General features: G+C 31.9%; 1 protein-coding gene across 1 annotated transcript in view; it reads right to left on the bottom strand.

Moving 5' to 3' along the window:
* The window catches only part of LOC130613318 (endoplasmic reticulum transmembrane helix translocase-like), a 28,417-nt gene extending 7,603 nt beyond the window's left edge, over positions 1-20,814 (bottom strand). The window contains exons 1-17 of the mRNA XM_057434669.1: positions 20,509-20,814; positions 13,088-13,177; positions 8,319-8,509; positions 7,211-7,382; positions 6,786-6,842; positions 6,643-6,712; positions 5,135-5,241; positions 4,696-4,825; positions 4,260-4,315; positions 3,785-3,911; positions 3,248-3,385; positions 2,867-2,987; positions 2,284-2,438; positions 1,404-1,579; positions 1,115-1,228; positions 730-855; positions 282-390 (exon numbers count right to left, since the gene is read on the bottom strand). Of these exons, the coding sequence (XP_057290652.1) occupies positions 282-390; positions 730-855; positions 1,115-1,228; positions 1,404-1,579; positions 2,284-2,438; positions 2,867-2,987; positions 3,248-3,385; positions 3,785-3,911; positions 4,260-4,315; positions 4,696-4,825; positions 5,135-5,241; positions 6,643-6,712; positions 6,786-6,842; positions 7,211-7,382; positions 8,319-8,509; positions 13,088-13,177; positions 20,509-20,769 (2,200 nt within the window). The 5' untranslated portion in view covers positions 20,770-20,814. The remainder of the gene's footprint in view (positions 1-281; positions 391-729; positions 856-1,114; positions 1,229-1,403; positions 1,580-2,283; positions 2,439-2,866; positions 2,988-3,247; positions 3,386-3,784; positions 3,912-4,259; positions 4,316-4,695; positions 4,826-5,134; positions 5,242-6,642; positions 6,713-6,785; positions 6,843-7,210; positions 7,383-8,318; positions 8,510-13,087; positions 13,178-20,508) is intronic.

Below are 20,814 nucleotides of genomic sequence, written 5' to 3'. Positions count from 1 at the left end.
AGCGGGCGCTAACAGTTGTAAATGCGCAAATCGAATGGTGTTCAGCACATAGATGGTTTTCTTGCTCATGTTCATAAATATGCGTCATGACTTGTACATGCGCATTCCAACAGACAGGAAATAAATTTCCCAAAAACTAAACCATCAACTCATTTAGCTAGATGGGATAACAAATTCTAAATCTTTATGAACTTTCAAATTAATATGGAACGTATCTAAAGTGCAGACAAGCTCAGAAAGATAAGTATAATAACAAAAACAAAGAAATTACGAACACTTACTGCTGTGCGTCATTCCCTTTGATAAAATAAGTAACGTTTTCTCATTCATTTTTAGCGAGTTTGCAACATGACACGCCGTCAGTGGATTATCTCCCGTGATCATCACCGTCTAAAAATATCGCAAAGTTTATCTCCACTATGGGACAAGTTTATCTCCACTCTGGTACAAGTTTACCTCCATTATCGCACAAATTTTTCTCTGCTAACGCAACAGACTGTGGCTTTTCACACGTGCATAACCACGAATTTCTGCTTATTTTTTTCTGAATGAAGCACGAAGTATTTTCAGTTGAAAATGATTATGAGAACATTCAACACAAAACTTCCTGCGACGAAGCCTTCAATATGTTTTACCACCAAGCCAGTAAAGTTGGTAGAACTCCTTCTGTTAAATTTATATTTCATTTAATACAGTAACACTCGATATTGTGTAAGAAAAACAACATACATGATGTGATGCATTTTTAATCTCAGCTATTGTCGCCAACGAATCTTGTTTCAAAGGACAAGAAAGAACTAGGAATCCATCAAATATCAAATCTGCTTCTGCTTCTTCACGTGAAATGTCACGAATCTGAAATCAAGAAAAGGTAGAAATCAGAGTGGGGAATGAAATAAATCTAGCCGGAAAAACTGAAAACTTTACGGAGAGACTACATCTAAGCATCAGTTGGTGGTTCATGACAAGACCTAGATAGTTCATTTTTGATACCGTTAGGTAGTCAAATTCATCCTCTTTCTAAATCAGGCGGAACAATTACTATGACAGCCTATTCCTCAGTTCTGGCGATATAACGGTGGGGCTAGGGTCCACCCTTTAAAGGTTATAATACCTCTCTTGGAGACAACTCCGTGCCCAGATCTTTATGACCCATTGCCATTATTCTTCCACCATTGCAGGAAAGTTCTTTTTGCAAGTCGTCGTAAAAATCAGGAACTTCGACGAACTAAAATACAAGAAGCAAATTAAAAGGAATATATGTTTAACAATTTAATACAATAACAAAACACAACATTTATGAAGATTAATCTTTACAGTGTTGATTATAAACACACTGTTACACCGTTGCTAAAAATATCAAACGTATACACGTATACTTTTTATGGGGGGTATGACCTTACCATTTTTCTTAACGTTTCTGGAGCGCCTTTGACAGCAGCAATATGCTGTGTCGATGATGTATCTGCTGAATGAATGGACGCAACCACAGACATTCTTTTTAATGCACTTGTAAAATGAAATCTGTGTAAAATTTTCACAGATTGTCTCATACCCTTTTTCGCCATACACACATCACCTAAACGATTGAATTTTTTTTACATTGTATGCTAAAAGAACAGGCTGGCTGCAAAATTTAAAAATTTATAATTTTCAGAGATTTGAGGAGATTTTGAAATCATATTTTAAGAGAAAAACCATTCCATATTTTAGGAAATTATGCTAAACTGGATGAACAATTTTAGAACATGATGGATAAAAAATTTAAGGGGATTTTAGAAGAAATTAATATTTTGGGTCCAAATTTTAGGCTATTTAAGAGATTTTAGGAAGGTGTCCATTTTTTTAGGGTAGAGCTTTAAAGGAGATAATCATGACAGTTACAGTTACCTGAATAACACAAACTGTAAATGTCTGATTAAACATTCTGGTCATTAATTTAAAGCATGGCTATTTATTAAGAAGGGCGTGGTGAGGGCACTAAATTTTTTTTAAGGTTAGTGTAAAAAAGTGGGACTGATTCAAAAAACATTTCAACATCCCAAATATATTGCTAGATAAAGAAGTTGATATATGAACATTATACTCCTTATTAGAAATTTTATGTCTTAAATAAAATCCTGAACGTTTTAGCCTAATCATACATTTAATTGCAGTATGGGCAGCTATTGCGACGCTACGGGCACCTCCAATTTCCATTCAAACAAATGTAAAAAACGAATTATGCTGTATATTTAATAATTAACTTAATGATAATTAATAGTTTTGTTTACACTTAATTACCTTTACTGAGTGTCCAGTCAATGGCTTTTAATGCTGCTTTTTCCATTGGGTCTCCAACTAGGTTATCGTCCATATATGTGAGAGAATGACAGCTTGCTAACACACGTATCGTTGTCACAGGCATGTCACTGATCTTTTGAATTTTATGACTGCCACTAAAAATTATACATGAAGATTTCAGAAAGACAAAATGAAGCAAATTATTCTCTTATACATTTTATACATGGTACAATACAAATATAGAGAAACAACCAGGATAAATAATCATTACATTAAGGCATTAACTAAGCAACCGCAAATCAGTCCCTTAAATACCCATCCTTTTAGCAAAGGCACTTGAGCAAATTAGCAGTTCAAGACCTTAAATAGGCATTTTGTCAGTGTATTATATATGATATTTTAAAAAAAAAATTATGTGGAAATTGTATTTGTCGACACATCTTCTTTAAATATTCAGAATAATAAAAAAAAAACAATGCAAAAATATGCGAAATACAACTGTAATGAAATTCTAAATGCTTAATAGAATAAATTTAGAACATTTTAATCTACACCGACAGCTTACGAACTACATCATACATACCTTATCCCTGCAACTCCTTCTACAACCAAGTCATCGCTTGTCAACGTCCCTGTCTTATCAAAACAGCAAACATCGACTTTACCAGCAAATGGTATACGAAAAGGTTCTGTGCAAAATACACCTGTAAAAGACACAAATAGAAATGCAGAGTTTTTATTATAACTAGATACATAGTTTTATGTTAAGAAATTATTCACAGGGTAAACCAAGTTGTTAAAATTCACACAAAAAAACCCAGATAAAATCGTTTTTGAATGATAAAAAATGGTAAAAACTAGAATGGTAAAAACTGTTTCTAATTTCCCATTGGCAATAAAAAATCTTTTGCCACCATAGCTAAGAAGGAATTATTTTCACAATAAGGTTAAACATTAACTTTACCTAGTTTAGTAAGAGCCATTAGTGACGAGTTAACAGCTAGAGATAATTCGATTGGCAACTCAGGTGGAACCACGGAAGTTAATATGAGCGTGCATTCCAAAAATAATTTATAACGATTGCGAGTGGGATCTGCAGATCCTATAATAAAGAGTGATAATGAATGGTAATATTGTAGCCTTGATATAAAATGCGGGTCTCAAAAGCAACACACAGGTACAATATCATCTTCATTGTATTTTATTAGTTTTTACATAAATTTAAGAGTGTTGCTAAATTCCTTTCAAACAATTTGAAAGCCAGTTGAAAGTTGACAAGAAGTACTGCATTGAATTTCAATTATAAACCTAAACATTTAACTGCTGATTAGCAGCATAATCTTTTAAAGCTTTTGAAGACTAATGGAGAAGACATCTCTATCATAATGTTTTGTTGGCTGCTAAATTCTGGCTCCCCTACAGAGTGAATAATTTGCTGAAGAGTGACCCTGTGGATCATTTCTACACGCTAACAACTTAAGACTGTATATAATACACTTACCTTTGATCCAGACATAACTTGATGCAGCAATAGCGAAGACAAGCAAAAACATTATAAACATAAATGTTTCCATATTGTTGGCTGTAACTCTTTTCACACCATATAGAATGGTTTTTAGAAGTTTTCCCTACAAAACGTTTAGCATCATAATTTTTGGACAAACCTGTCAAATACCATTTTACTATCCGGCAAAAAGGTATTGTGTAGAAATATATATTTTCAGCACAGATGTGAACAAATAAGGGAAATGTTTACAGTTTAACATAATCTTTGTACCTGTTATCATTCAAGATGTGTTTTTTTTTTCAGCAAAAAAAATCAACTTTATAAGATTTACAATTCTTAATCCTCCTTTGTTATAAAAGCTGATAGAAAGCCATGAATCATAAAAAAATTATGCTGGCTTTTGTAGGCATTTAGATGACTTCAGAGTGTAAAAATGAAAAAACACTTTGGATAAGAGTTCCTACCATACCTGTGATGTAGAAAATCCAGTTTTTAGCACATAAGCAACACAACCATTGTCAGGTGCTACAATAAAATAAAAACAGACAGTAGATTAAAAGCCTATTTCAACAATTTGTAGAAATATAAAATGGTTCATTTTCTTAATAAATTTTATTTTTATTTATTTCCTAAAGATAAAAATCACTCTCATGATTTATCCTGTTTTAAAGATCATTGGATTGCGTCAGGCCTTGCATTAGCTTAATGATTGCAAAGCAGGGTGAGTGGCCACTCAGATTTACGTAAAACTATAATATGATTTTTTTTAAAAAAAACAAAACGTAGGCATTTTTAACTTTGAAATAAAACTGAAAAGTATTACTGTTTACTCACAAAGTAAATTTACACAAAAACTCTATTTCCCGAACACTTAATACTAAGACAAACAGCTAAAAGGTACATACATTTTAAACCAGCAGTAGTTTTGCCAGGAGGAGTGTGATTTACAACTTTGGTACCTCCACTCAGTATATGAAGTTTTCTGTGCTCATCCAGGTCTAATACTTCGTTCCCTGGTGAAGTTTCAATCGGTTCCTAAAATTAAGGTAAATTATTTATTCACTTGATTCATTTCAAAATTATTTGTTTAGTTTCTTCCAAAAAATTTAAAAGGATCAAGCATTAATTAGTATTATATACATAACTATCCTGAAGACACAAATAAGAGAAAAAAAATTCACTATTGGAGACAATTACTAGTAGAAAAATATGCACTTGTACTATAAATCTTACAAACATTATGAACTAAAAACCGCATTGCAAAACAGAAATTACTCAAAATGTTTCTCCCATTCTGTAGTATAAGTATGAACTTAAAATGTTATAATGTGCCTGTTATCTTACCTTCATCTGTGGAACTGCTTCCCCGGTAAGCATAGATTCATCAACAATGCAACTACCTCTCAGAAGAACCATATCACATGGAATCATTATGTCGCTTTTCGACCTCACTGAAATTAGATTAAAGCAAACAAGTTGATTGTTGTTGTAACAATGTAACTATCTGGCAAAGATGATTGGTCAGAAAAAAAATTAGGACACAAAAGTAAACATTCACATTACCAGTGAAAGGTAAAGTTGTGTGTGAGTTGTAATGTTAACTTAAGTTTTATATTTTTTAGGTACCAAAATTTCTATTTAACAATTAATATTTAATTTCTTCTACTATTCTTTTTCATTTACACGCTATTTTGTTATAATTACTTTTTGTATGACAAATTGCATTAATTTTCGTGAGCCTTAAAATTTTCGAAAAGTATATAGTAGTGTGCATTATGTTTGGCATTTTGTGAAAAAAAAGTTATTATAACAATAGACGGGTTCGCAAAAGTATCATATGCCAAATTTGGTAGTGGTGATAATTATAATTTTAAGATAAAAACCCAGTTACTCACATTATTACTCACTCATAGTTACTCACATTATCACTCATCTGTAACTCACATTATTACTCATTCATAGTTACTCACATTATTACTCATTCATAGTTACTCACATTATTACTCATCTGTTACTCACATTATTACTCATCTGTTACTCACATTATCACTCATCTGTTACTCACATTATTACTCATTCATAGTTACTCACATTATTACTCATCTGTTACTCACATTATCACTCATCTGTTACTCACATTATTACTCACTCATAGTTGCTCACATTATCACTCATCTGTTACTCACATTATTACTCATCTGTTACTCACATTATTACTCATTCATAGTTACTCACATTATTACTCATTCATAGTTACTCACATTATTACTCATCTGTTACTCACATTATTACTCATCTGTTACTCACATTATTACTCATCTGTTACTCACATTATTACTCATTCATAGTTACTCACATTATTACTCACTCATAGTTACTCACATTATCACTCATCTGTTACTCACATTATTACTCATTCATAGTTACTCACATTATTACTCATTCATAGTTACTCACATTATCACTCACTCATAGTTACTCACATTATCACTCATCTGTTACTCACATTATTACTCATTCATAGTTACTCACATTATTACTCATCTGTTACTCACATTATTACTCATTCATAGTTACTCACATTATTACTCATTCATAGTTACTCACATTATTACTCATTCATAGTTACTCACATTATTACTCACTCATAGTTACTCACATTATCACTCATCTGTTACTCACATTATTACCCACCCATAGTTACTCACATTATTACTCATCTGTTACTCACATTATCACTCACTAATAGTTACTCACATTATTACTCACTCATAGTTACTCACATTATCACTCACTCATGGTTACTCATATTATTACTCACACACAGTTACTCATGGCCAATAAAAACTTACCTATTGAGCATATATCACCAGGAAGTAGATCATCTGTATTTATAGGTCTCCATTTTCTATATCTATATACCTGTTGTAACAAATATCTTATACAAGCATACAAATAAAGAAATAACATATTTAAAAATGGCAGAGTAACTTACCTGCACTTGATAAGATTTACTTCCCATATTTCGAATCTCTCGCATGTTTCTTTGTTGCTGAAATAAAGTAAAAAAATAATTTTAAATTTTTTGTTCATCGTCATAAACTGTGTTAAATGTTTTAAATGATGGAGGTAATCAAGTCAAAAACCACTTATCAAGGCCAATACAACTTTACGGATAATAAATTAGTACAGATAGTAAAAAGGTAAGAAACTATAAAATGACAAGAAACAAACTTTAAAATATAAATGGCCATAGCAACTTTGGCTGCTATAAAAAACGTTTTATGTAAAATCTTTCTGCAAATCTGGTTTATTCAAAACCTCTAAAACAGATTTTGCAAGGATGCATTTAATTAAAATTCTACGTTAGTTACAGGGATCAAGGGAAGTATTTAAAAAATTATAACAGAGTTAACAAACCTGATGCACTAATGTAGCTTCGAAAGTGACAAGCATGAATAATGTAAACAAAGAGTAATACCAATATTCATCTAAGCACCATAAACCAACACAAAACACTTGAAAAACAAAAAATGGAGCAGTTGCACGTTCTTTGAACAATTCCATGAAATCTGGAACAGTCATTTCAATCCTAAAGAAAAACAAAGCAAAAACTTCATAAAACAGAATACTAAAACCAGAGATGTATATAATACAGTGAAACGTGCAGAAAAATCAAATTAAGAACTGGTAATCAACCAATTACCAAGTTAACTCAAAATTTAGCTGCTTTTAACTTTTAATAATAACTAATAATCTTTAATATTTTTCACCTAAAAATTAACTAACTAACACACAGGCTTCCTTACAAACACTGATTAACACATGCTATTGATAGCACATGCTAAATACCAAATTTTAAATAAAGTTGACCAATGCCTATAACACTTGACATAGGCTTTTTACTGCACACATACTCTGACTTAGGATATATTTGCTCCATGTTAACAGCTAAGAAATGAAAAGAATTAACAACTCACAACAACTGAGCCAAAGTATTGAGAGTTATAGAAATAAGCTTTGCAGTTGACTATCTAATACACCATGTAAGAAGTTTTTTGTGTTGCTAATATTACATTCTTAATTATCAAATTACAAATGTTTATTTGTTTTTTAAAACAAATCAGTACAAAATGAACTTGATCTCAATTTCTTTACCTATTTGAAAAGAGTGCATCAAATGCAATGCTGCATATAACTGCAGTAGAAAAATAAAGCACAAAATATTCTTTTTAACTTATTTATTATGTATCTGTAGCTCATAACGTCATACCTTTATTGTTCAAAATTTTATTTCTAAGTAAATCACTTGTGAGCAATCTTAAGCTAGTGATTAAGATAAAGAAAGTTACCCAGACATTGTAGGGTTTGAAAAAAGTGGTATATTTTGTTCAAATGTTTTCTAAGTTTTATCTCACATTAGTCAGACCAATGTGTAAAAGCGGTTAGTCATGTCTGATGATTAATCATTATTTCCATACCGAAGATGTTTCTAAAGGTAATATAGAAGGCTGCCTTGAAAACTTACTTGTTCAAACCATATTTTCTCTGAATAATCTTTACTTCCTCCTCTTCTTGGAAGCCTTTGCTGTTTTGGTAGAATGAGAATTGTTCATTTATTGGATAGGTTGCAGGAATAAAGGTCTTTTTTTCCTCAGCATCATAGAAATACCGTATTTTTTGAAATGTAAATGAGATGACATTATTCCCTTTTTCATCCTAAAAAGATAGATTTGATTGATACAACAAATAAAATTTCTTTCAGCATTGCAGTGCACACTTGAAAAATAATGATAATTATTGGTAATGAAATTAAGTAAAAATTAGGGCAATCTTTTTTAATCTTTTAACAAGATTATGTAGCATCTGAAGAAATTTGTGCGAAAATAAAGGAAAATTAAGAAAATTTTTATTTACAAACAGAGTTGACTATTGTTATAAAATGGTATAAAATCTCTCTAGGACTATATATATGTGAATAATGACTAAAAAAAGAAAAGAAGGAATTTAAATTATCATATCACGCTACAGGCAGTGCATAGTACACTTTTTAAAAGGTCATTAGACGTAGATTTTGGGAAATAAGGCTTGTTATATTTTGGTCATTTTAGGGCGGCCTCAAATTTTCTAACAAGATTTTCAGGAAAACTTTTTTTATTGCTGAATGGAATAAAAATAATTATGGAGTATAAATGAAATAATAGTTATTGAGATAAAAATGGCAAGCAAATCAACGGCAAATTAATGAAACACACATGTGCAGACACACGCAGCGACTTTCCAGCTGTAGGATTCATCGTAAGTGGCAAACAAGCTTTTTCGCTCAAGTAAAAGCCAAAAATATTTAAAAATAACTAACAAGTTGATTTTCTAGACTGTAATTAAGTTGCTCCAGTGCATGAAGCATTTAACTATTAAAACTGCATCATCAAAAACAGTTTAAAACTACTTGTAGTTAAATTAATTTATATTTAAAAAAATAGAAGCATAAAAAACTAACATTTTTTTAAAAAATCTACACATTACATATGCCAAGGAAGTTTAAAGAGAGAGATACATCTCAGTAGTTTCCATTGAAACCATCCATTGCCGATTTGCTGGTTGCTGTATTGTTTTCAAATTCAGTTTTGTAAATAAAATTTTTTGAAATCTTGTGCGTAAATTATAAAAGTAACCGTTGCTCATTGTTATTTCTGCATAATTATAAATTATATTTCTAGTGGTAAAAACTCGTTTGCTTTGTATTTTGATTGTTTATAGTCAGTTTTTAAACATTTGGTGGTATATGCAGAAAATAAGTAAAATCAGCTGAATATAAAGGAAATTATGGTAACATAAGGTAAAAAACAATATTAGAAAATAAAAACGCAAAGAAATAAAAGTAAATCATTGCCCAATGAAAAACGCATAATTAGAGATAGTAACAAATAATTAATACTTTTTTTGTTCTATGAAAGAAACAATAGTCACCGAACACCGGTTCTATACCAAAAATTCAATAACTTTGAAGACAAAAATATGTACTAATATCCAACCCCTCCTGCAGTAATATTTTTTTAAAAATTTAGCAATCTTTTAATTGACGATGCGCTATAGAAGAGAACATACAGAAATATCTACAAGATATAAAATTATATCATATCTCAGGGCAACAATTTACACATTATATGCTCCAAATACCAGCTGAATCGTTTTGCAAGTGGGGATAATAAACCTCACCACCATTAATTCTTATAGTTCTACATAGCCATGTGTTTTATTAATGTTCAGTATAGCTTTTAATATGTTTTCTGAACGTTCTGCTCTGTCGCTAAAACACTCTTCTCACTCTCGGCATGTAAAAATACAGCAAAAGCGGCCCAATGGATGGGTTCAAAGGAGCACGTAAACAAAAGAAATTTGAATAGAATTTAAATGGACGTTACTGAGATGTATCTCCTTCTTTCTTTAAACCTCCTTGCATATGCTAAAACAAAGATAGTTTTTAACATTATTTGGAGGCTTATCTCAATTTGAAAGGGAAAAAGTAATAAATTTCTTACATCTTAAAAAAGATCCAGTAAATTTTGAGCCTTTTAAAAAAAATTCATGCACAAATTTATATTCACACATACGATTGGCAAAACACACTTTAAGAAGACTTTTATGTACAAAAATTACACAAATTTTCGCTAATATTTTTCAGATCAAAGAGAATGCCATTACTTTTCAATGACTTTCAAGTCATTACAGCTTTAAGATGTAAAGAGAGGCCTTATAAATTTGCATCCATTCATTTCATTTCAAAGCCAACCATTCTACCTGGCTAATAAACTGACTCCTATTAGTACAATAACATCTACAGTTGTACCAGACACTTGCTTCGTGCACAGTTAATCCACATGTGTTGTAGAGTTAACAGAGGCACATGCAAGGTAAGCATGAAAAACAAGTTGGTAGAACACTAAACCTACAGGAGCTTTGAAAAAAAAAGAGAAATCTTGAATAATTAAGAAAAAATGTTTTTATTTGCACATCGATTTCTAAAACTTCAATGAAAGGGTGAGAATTTTCCTGGGAGGGACCGTTTGGGAGAGGTATACTACATGTATGAATGTTTACAATTCTCTGAAAATTTTTGAGTTTTTATCCTTTAGCTATAGCCTTTATAACAAAAACTGGAAAGGAAAACTGGAAATGGTGCCATCAATAGTTAAAAGAGGACGGCAAGGAGGTCATTATGTAAAGCTAAGGTGATGATGACCTCATAAAAAATCGTGGGCGAGAAACAGGGCGTGTTTATTTTACAATTGTTTTAATATGAGTTACAAGGTCATCATCCTATCATTTATTATTACCAACAATTCCAGTAATCCTTGATAAAAATTACTGGTTATTAAGGTTTATATCATTTAACAATCTATTTATGAAATATTTCACTCCATGTGCTGCAATTCACATGTGTAGTGTAATTTAAACAAGCGATTAATCACACATGTAATTTTTTAAGCATTGTTTTTATTCAAATTCTAAGCATAAAAGAAAGGGCTACGTACAGTGCAGAAATTTGTGGCTACCTTTTTGTTTTATGTATTTGTGTACCTCTTTGGTCAAAAGGAGATAGATTGCTACACAGAAGACAGAGGTTGGGGCCACGAAATAGGCCATGGTAAAACGATTCCCTGTTTATAGCAAAAGCGTGGCATGTCTTTTATTTTCAGTGTGGATTTTAAGATTTTATTTGTACAGCAGAACATGACACAATCTTTTTTAAAAAAACAAGGCAGAATACCAGTCTGAACACCCTACCCTATTAAAATTGTTAAAAATATTCTTCTTGTTAGGGACCGTCTCAAAATGTTCGTACGTAGTTCGTATAATTCGTATAAAAAACTTCGTATCAATTTATTAAATTTTTCTTATCATTTTATTTTTAATGCGAACTTTTTTGTATCACCAAAATTACAAGTTCGTATAAAGTTTGTATCATTTAAAATAAGGTTTGTATGTAGTTCGTATCATTTTTAAAGAAGTTTGTATAAAAATTTGCTCGTTTATTATAATTGTTATAATTCGTTTATTATAAATGGACTATTATCTATAGTTTTATATTGAAATTTTTTAAACAATTATAAAGTTCACTTCGTTATACGAACTTCGTTTATTTTAATTAGATTTATTATCTAAGGTCTTTAGGGATCGTCTCCATGGCATCGTAGAAAGCATAAACATCTCCGTAGATCGTTTAAAAATCATGAAAACAGGATCGTAGAAAGCAAAAAGATCGCTGTGGAACGTTTAAAATTCATGAAAACGGGATTGTATAAAACCAAGAGATCGCCGTAGATCGTTTAAAAATCATGAAAACGGGATCGTATAAAACGAAAAGATCGCCGTAGATTGTGTAGATTCAACCTATGAATATGCAATTTTACTAGTGTTTTCAAAGAAATCAACCTCGTATATTTTACTTTTTTTATTTCTGGTTTCGTTTAAAATTCGTATCATTTCTTTTTGTCTTTTAAAAAAAGTTGTTAATTCTTTTGTTTCTGGTTTCGTATTGAAATAATTATGCGCAATTACGCGGTACTTTTGAAGTTCGTTTCAAGATCGTATACATAGCAATTTACTTCGTTCAAAGTTCATATCATTTCATTTTGTATGATAAAAAAATTTCGTTTAAGTTTGTATCATATATTAAAAAAGTTCGTATAAACTTCGTTTACATTTTTTATTTTAAACGAAGCACTTCATATGACATTCATTTCACGAAACGAAGTACTTCATAGCATTCGTATAATCATACGAAAAAAACATACGAACATTTTGAGACGATCCCTTAATAAAAATATGCTAAATTTAAATGCAATACACCTTTAATAGACTTGGCGTAAAAAAAAACATGGCAGAATAAATATGTCATAACACCTTTCACTGTTGTGGTGGTTAGTAACCAGTCTCCAATAATTGCATTTAATTATTACCAAAGAAATATTTTGCAAGTGTTATATCATGTGAAGTAACGTTTGCGCAATTGATATGTAAAGTAACAATAAGATTTAAAATATCCACTAATTATCCTTCTATTTGTGAAACGATATTTATACAGAAAGTTTTTCAGGTTTTATCAATTGTTTTGCACGTACAATGTATAGGTGTGAAAGTCATGCTTAACAGCAACTTGCACTTGTGATATATCGCTTATCTGATCCCGTCTTTACATTTACTGATTCAACCAAAATTGGCATGTATCATCTGGCAAAATTAACAAAAATAGCAGATGCATTGGTTTTGAACATTATATACATAAATAATTACCATTGAATGAACCAATCTAACCAACTCGGGGTACCCATTATTTTGTGTAGGAACAACTTTGACTGTGTCAGCATCAGCAATATCTGCAACCTGTATAAAAATTATAAAATTAATTATAAATATGTTTCCACCATTGTTTTACATTTTATACGAATATCATAACATGATTTTTTTAAAATCGTTTATAGATCGTTTCCTAAAACGCAAGTGAGGCGATTTTAAACGATTTCGAAACGATTGTAATTTATTTTGTTTTTGAGACTCAAAAGGGATAAGAAGTGGAAGCAAATTTGATTTTAAAACAATTCAGTCAACAAAACTTGTAACAAATTCCGAAATGAATTGTTTTCCCAAAGCAATGAAAAAATAATTAAAAATCCACAATGTAAAATAAAAACATTTGCTGCATAAACAAGATCATCGAAAGTGTGTAAGATCAACCAGACATGTGGAAATATAGTTCATATAAATATTTAATTAAATACACGCAATCTCTGTAATGTTTTCTAAGGAAAGATTACCGCTAGCTGCATACCCTTGATTGTTATGTGTAAGTTAAGAAAATAAAACACAAAAGAAGTATAATTATATTTAAACATCCGCGATCATTGTTGAAAACACTCTATGTTTAAAATAGTTCTATTATGAAAGTGTTAATGGCCTCGATAGCTTCGAGAATGATATCGAGACGGATGCATCACGAAGCCCTGTCAATACAATTTGAAAGTAAAAAAACGTCTAGCGCGGATCGAGAATACCGTCGTGATACGCGAAGCGCGATGTTAAACAACCTTTTTCCAGTACTGTATAAGTATTTACTGAAACCTTGGGTTACTTGTTGATTTAAGCTGGACCATAGACAATCACTAGATATATAAGTACCTATTATATTCCTCTCTACCTAACTGGTTGCACAGGTTGGCAATATAGATCAGTTCATAGTAACGCATGTTGTTTATATACTTCCAACCTCTTAGGCCGCCATCATAAATATGTTATGTTCTTGTCCTCCGACCAACTCACTTTTGGTAATAAAAACTTGAGTTGGTAAGTTGGAAAAAAAAACCCGAATTTTTTTTATCTAATCCAAACGCAATATAAGGTCACAAAATTTGGGTTACCCCAACTCTTAAATAGTGGGAACAATTTCATATTTTTCACGAATATATTTTTAGGATTTACTTACAGTTATTGTTAACAGAAAAAAGAGAAATTTCATGCTGTAATTAAGATAATTTTATGTGACCAGCATTAATAGTGTGACAGGGGTCCGACCTCGTCCCCAGCCCACATTATCTGACTCAAACAACAGAAAAAAACTGTATTTTTAACTTCACTTTTTAATTTAATAGTTAGACAAGGGGCTGATGAAATTTCTTTTGTGGACACCTTTTTTAAAAAACTCTTTGTTAATGTTTATAAATGTATCCAACCAACAATTAGTTTGAGTACTAGCCTCTTTTGTTTCAGCGAGCTACAATTCCCTTTGGCACCAAGCAGGTGGAGAATAGTCTTAAACAGATTGAAATGAGTTATTGTGCCGTGAAGTCAATGAATCCAACAAAAAATCCGAATTATCAGTAAGGTGATGTCTAATCAGTCCTACATCAATCCTGCAGAAAGATGCAACTCCGTTCTCAACATTAGACTGCAGGGATTGTCCCTCAAAAGAGATCATACTGGACCGTTTGAAGATGCAATTAAAGGCTGTAAAAGTATCAAAGATATTCGAAGGAAGTCAATTTAACATCAAGGACTCCAGTCCTTCCTTAAAGCGCCTATAAAATTAGTAGAGAAAAGCTTCAAATTTTCAGACGTTAAAGGTAAATCTGTTAAAATAATTTAACGTTGCCAAGAGCAAAAGAAAATTATAGATTGTTTACACACTCTGGAACCATTAATTACAGATAAAGAATCGATTCCTCACTCTTGCACCAAACCTTTACAAAGTTTCTTACAAAGTCACATGAGTGACAGGCTTTATTTACCACAATTCTATAAGTGTGATAGCATTGATTGCTTTCAGAAAGTAAATGGAAATCTTCCACCACCTGTTCCTGCTCCTGTTAAGCCACCAGACAGAGAGCACTGCATTCCATTTGATTTGGCTTATGGTAAATTCAACACCACCAAGAAGGATTGCCCTTCCCCTGCAGAAGACTGGTTTCAAAAAAGAAAAAAGTGACGGTGGACACCAATATTTGGTGACCAGAGTTTCAGTTCTCAGGCGCCACCAATGCAATAAACCTAGATGCGTCTTTGGCTTATTTTAATTTTAATGGGATAAATTTTCGCTGGGACTTTTTTTTTCGCAGATGACGGATTTTCTAATTTTTTGTGGGGTCTTAATTTTCGCGGATGAGGTCATAATAGTAATTTTTGAAAAAAGTAAAATAAGTTATCAAAAGGGTTTGGGGCTGAATGGCACTGTCTTGTTGACCCTCGTTACATCTACACTGACCGAGACAAAGTGCAGTTTTGCATTATAGTTCAAAACTCTTTTAACACAACTGTAACGTCAGGTAGAATAAACACAACTAGATAAAAAACGAAACGAAATTCTAATTCAATTCAAAAAAATGTGTTTCTTCATCCAACACATCCACTACTATTTCACTTCGAGGGGTGTAAGGAACTTTCAATTGTTCATTCGTAAGGCTAGAAAGAGAACCCAAAGTCAGTTGATCATCTGCACTAGAAGCTGGGAGCAAAGGATCAATATCCTTGAAAGGGTCAACTGATTCGAGACCTTTGTCAGTTTTCCCCATCTTTTAAAAAAATTAGGCCTACAAAAAAGGAAGCCTCAGACCGAAAACAAAGAAAAACAAAAACTTAAAATTTTGTGGATCAAGGAATTTTTCAACATTTTCGCGGGGACAAATTTTCGCAGATGGCCTGTTTCCAAATTTCCAAAGGTACATATTTCTGCGTATAACACCCAAATCCACGAAATGCGCGAAATTTTATCCCTGCGAAAATTTATCCTAATAAAGTAAATGGTGTGATTATTGCAGCAGGTGAGAAAGAAATAGACAACACCTTCTAATCCTGTGGTATGGCACTTTTAACTTGTACGTTACAGTACCGCCTGAATGTAATGTTACATGTACACGCATTTCACGATGTCGTGTAACGATGTCATGTTTACATAAAAAAACTTTATATGTGTCTATTGTTATCACACGTATTTTGCATGTTTCTATATTTATATTGTTGATTTAATTACTTAAAAAGATTCCAGTGCGTTTAATTTAAGAAACATACAAGAAGCATTGTTCACAACTATTAAATGCCGCTTTTCGTTTACAAACTTTTAAAATAGGATCTTAAAAAACATTTCTATCACTGCTTTTCGATTTTAAACTTTTAAAATGCGATTTAAAAAGACATTTCTATCACCGCTTTTCGTTTTTAAACTTTTAAAATGCAATTAAATAAACATTTCTATCACCGCTTTTCGATTTTAAACTTTCAAAATGCGATTTAAAAAAACATTTCTATCGCCGCTTTTCGTTTTTAAACTGTTAAAATGCGATCTAAAAAAACATTTCTATTGCCACTTTTCGTTTATAAACTTTTAAAATGGGATCTCAAGAAACATTTCTATCGCTGCCCTTCGATTTTAAACTTTTAAAATGCAATCTAAAAAAACATTTCTATCCCTGCTTTTCGTTTATAAACTTTTAAAATGTGACCTCAAATGCTTAATTACTGCAATTAAAAATTTCAAAAGAGTTCGCGCAAAATAGATTGCTAAAATTGATCTTGCAACCTATTGTGATTAAACAATCGATCGCGTGGGGTCATGTTTATCAGCGAAGCAATTATTTTCTTTTAAAAAAACAAAAGCTCTCACAATGTTATTGTTCGGTGTAACTATTCATGTGAGTTTCGCAGTCCGCGGTAGATTACATTCAGACTGTACTGATGAATTAATAATAGCCATCAAAGAAAGAGACTTCTTGAAACGGAAAGCATCAAAAACAAAATCCATCATAGACTGGGAAGCTTTCAAACAAAAAAGGAACCAGGTAATAGGTCTCAAAAATCGACTTAAAAACGAGTACTATAATGACGTTTTGCAGGACTTTCAAAAACGGCCAAAACAACTTTGGAAAACCCTAAAAAAACTGGTTCCTGATAAGTCAGGCAATACTACCTCAATAAAACGAGTAGTCCAAAACGATGGTACAGAAACTTCTCACCCAAAAGAAATTTCCAACACATTCAATTCATTTTTTGTCAGTGTTGGTGCCAAACTAGCCTCTAAATTTTCTTCTGACACTACTAATGTTAATCCACCTGTTAGCGGACACGATTTTCGGTGGGCTCGTATTGAGACCAAAAGTGTCGAAAAAATAATTAGTTCACTAAAACTTAATAAAGCTACAGGCTTGGACGGAATTGGTTCACGACTGCTAAAAGCAGGTTCGTCAGTTTTAAGTATTTATTTATCAAGTCTTTTCAACAAATCTTTATTTACTGGTTATGTACCTAAATGTTGGAAGACTAAAAGGGTCTCGCCTATTTTTAAAAGTGGCAATAAAACAGATCCAACTAATTATCGGCCTATCTCCATTTTGCCAATTCCTATGAAAATTTTTGAAAAGTTAGTGCATGAGCAAATGTCTCATTTTATTTCTGAGCACAACTTCCTGAATGACAGACAGTCCAGATTTCGAAAACTTTTTTCCACAGAAACTGCAGTAGTCGATGTCTCTGATTTTATTCTTACTGAGCTCAACCAACATAACTTTGTTTGTGCTGTGCTCATTGACCTTAAAAAAGCTTTTGACACTGTTGATCATAAAATTTTGTTAAAAAAACTATGGTGTTTTGGCATCAGAGATGCTGCCTTTGACTGGTTCGAGTCCTACTTAACGGGCTGAATGCAGCTGACTCTTGTAAACGACACAGGATCAGATCTGCTTCATGAAGACGCTATTGGGGTGCCGCAGGGATCTGTGTTGGGGCCCCTGCTCTTTCTTTTGTATATTGATGACTTAAAATCTGTCATCAATTCAAACTACCACCATCTATATGCAGATGATACAATAATTATTTCGTCTCATAAAAACTTGGATACCCTTGTCTCCCAGTTCGAGTTAGAACTTTCGCAAGTCGACCTCTGGCTGAATAATAACAAAATGACTATTAATACGGACAAAACTGAAACAATCTTTTTCAGCAACCACAGCCAGTTAAAAAAAGTTGAGAACAAAACTATCAACTATATGGGTATTCCTTTGAAGAGGAGCGAAAAAGTTAAATATCTTGGGGTAACATTTGATCAAAAAATGCAATGGGAAAAGCACATTAATGACATAAATAGAAAAATACTAATTAAATATTCTAAAATTAGAACCATTGCATCCTGTTTAACACCTCACACAAAAAACCTTTTACTTAATGCACTTGTCATGCCATATTTCAACTACTGCTCCTCGGCATGGGCTTGTGCCACCCAATGAATAATTTACTCATCAAAAACGATGCCATATTAGTTTTCAAAGCCATGAATCACATTGCTCCTGATTACATGCGCTCAAAATTCCTTTTGACAAAAAACTGTCATAATCATCAAACAAGAGGAGCTTCAAAAAACAGGTTCACACTTCCCTTGGTCAACACGGAATTTGGCAAAAAAGCCTTCCCATTTAGAGCTGCAAAAGTGTGGAATAATCTTCCAGACCAAGTGACCTGTGATGGAAGTCTGCTTTCGTTTAAGACTTCCATCTCTAATGTATTTGGCAAATTCTAATGGAGATCACTTTTTAACTTTTTAATTTTTGTTTTTTATTCTTTTTCTTTTCAATTTTCACAGATTATAAATGTTACTATGTTTGATTGAGCTGAGGCAGTCTAAGGTTTATCATTTTTTTGTTTCTTTTTTGTTCTAGTGGCCCCCAGTGGAAACAATCCACTAACTATAGGTTTTTGTGATTTTCTGGGCTAGCCACTTTAAATATTTATTATTATTATTAGTATTAATTATTATTATTATTATTATTATTATTATTATTATTATTATTATTATTATTATTATTATTATTATTATTATTATTATTATTATTATTATTATTATTATTATTATTATTATTATTATTAAGTTGTCTTATTGACAAGTGTATGTGTTATTAGTATGTGTGATGCAATGATGATTTAATAAGTATTATTTTTGAGTACTTGCTATGTTTTCCTTTAAATTACTTAAGGGGTAGTACCCAAAAGCCAAAGTTCCAAATAGCTGTTGACCTAAGTTTTAGAAAGAAGTTTCATCAAAAAAAAAATAACAACCTAAGAAAATACACCTGCAAAATGACATTCGTCTATTATAGAAATCAGAGATGACAACTCCAATGCGAATGCAGATACATAGTGTGAATTTTAACGTTGAGTATTCCATGATGAATAAAGTTTTGGATTGTACCAATAATAATCAAAAAAAGCCACAGTCCTCCCAAGCCACATCAGGACATTGGAAAAACTTTTGAGGGAGGGTTTATTAAACCGTTGTTGGAGACAAAGTCGCCTGGTGCCAACGCAAAGAAAGTAAAACATGCTGCCAATGTTTGTGTCGTTTGCAATGATGAAAATTTTCCTGGCAGAGGCAAGTTGGTGAGTTGGGTCGACTGTGAAATATATCATTGTTGGTTGCATCTTGTTTGTGTGAAAAGTTTGAATTGGAACAATGTAAGGAGGGAAAGTTGGCTTTGTGATGATCACAAATAATTTGTTATTGTAACTGTTGTATATATTTGTCATTAAAACGTATATAACGAAGTAATATAACAGTCGTCTCATCGCATATTTATTCTCTCTCTCAAATAGTTGATGTGCACTATATATAATTGATTAAAAATTAAAAGAAACTTTTTTTTTCTGTTTGGTGTTCCCCAACAAATTGCCAATTGAGCCTCGTTAGGTAGGGGACATCTACCTTACAGGACATCTACCTTAATTTTCATGAGAACTAATTTTCGCTAGAAATTTTTCAAAAAATTTTTTTTCGCAAAATTGACAACAAATAACGAAGATTAATTCTGGTAAAAATTAATTCCTTTAGGTACTCCTGTGGCTACTGACAGTTTACACGGCGGCGAAAAAGGGCCTGCAAACGATATGTCGAGTGGTGCTATACTGTTTTTGGCCCTGGGAACAAATTTACTCACTCCGATCTGAAAATCCAGGGAAAGAATACCCCGATCAACCGACCGACTCATTTTTGCAGGGTCTTCAGAACGCCAAAAAAAACATATTTTTGTAAACTTAACTCCTATATAGCAAATTAGCTAGCCTAGCTAGCTTATGATGAATAATAAAATTTTTGTACATGAATAAATAGAAACTATGATGTGATTTCTCTTGCCCTAATATATAAGGTATAAAGCTTACATAACTAGCAATCATTATTTATATACCTGAGAACATGTTAACTTGGCACGAGCATGAATTGACCAGTGACATGATAAACAAACCAAAACTTGCAGAACACCAAACACTGCTGTTATAATACACCCAATTTCAAAATATTCAAATATACCATAATAAAAAATCCATGTTGGAAAGAAAAAGAAGTATAATATTAGAAAAGGAAGTACATAGCCATGAAAAACTACATGTGAAGCTTTGTATAGTTCTGTGTATTGCACTTCAATGCTCATTGCAGCTTTGGCCGCCATATTTCATTTTCAACTTTTACACATAAACCAACAATCATCGCGGGG

This window comes from Hydractinia symbiolongicarpus, chromosome 10 (genome assembly GCF_029227915.1).
Source record: "Hydractinia symbiolongicarpus strain clone_291-10 chromosome 10, HSymV2.1, whole genome shotgun sequence".
Lineage (NCBI taxonomy): Eukaryota > Metazoa > Cnidaria > Hydrozoa > Anthoathecata > Hydractiniidae > Hydractinia > Hydractinia symbiolongicarpus.
Note: the sequence above shows the minus strand (reverse complement) of the source record. Positions and strands in the feature narration are given on the sequence as shown.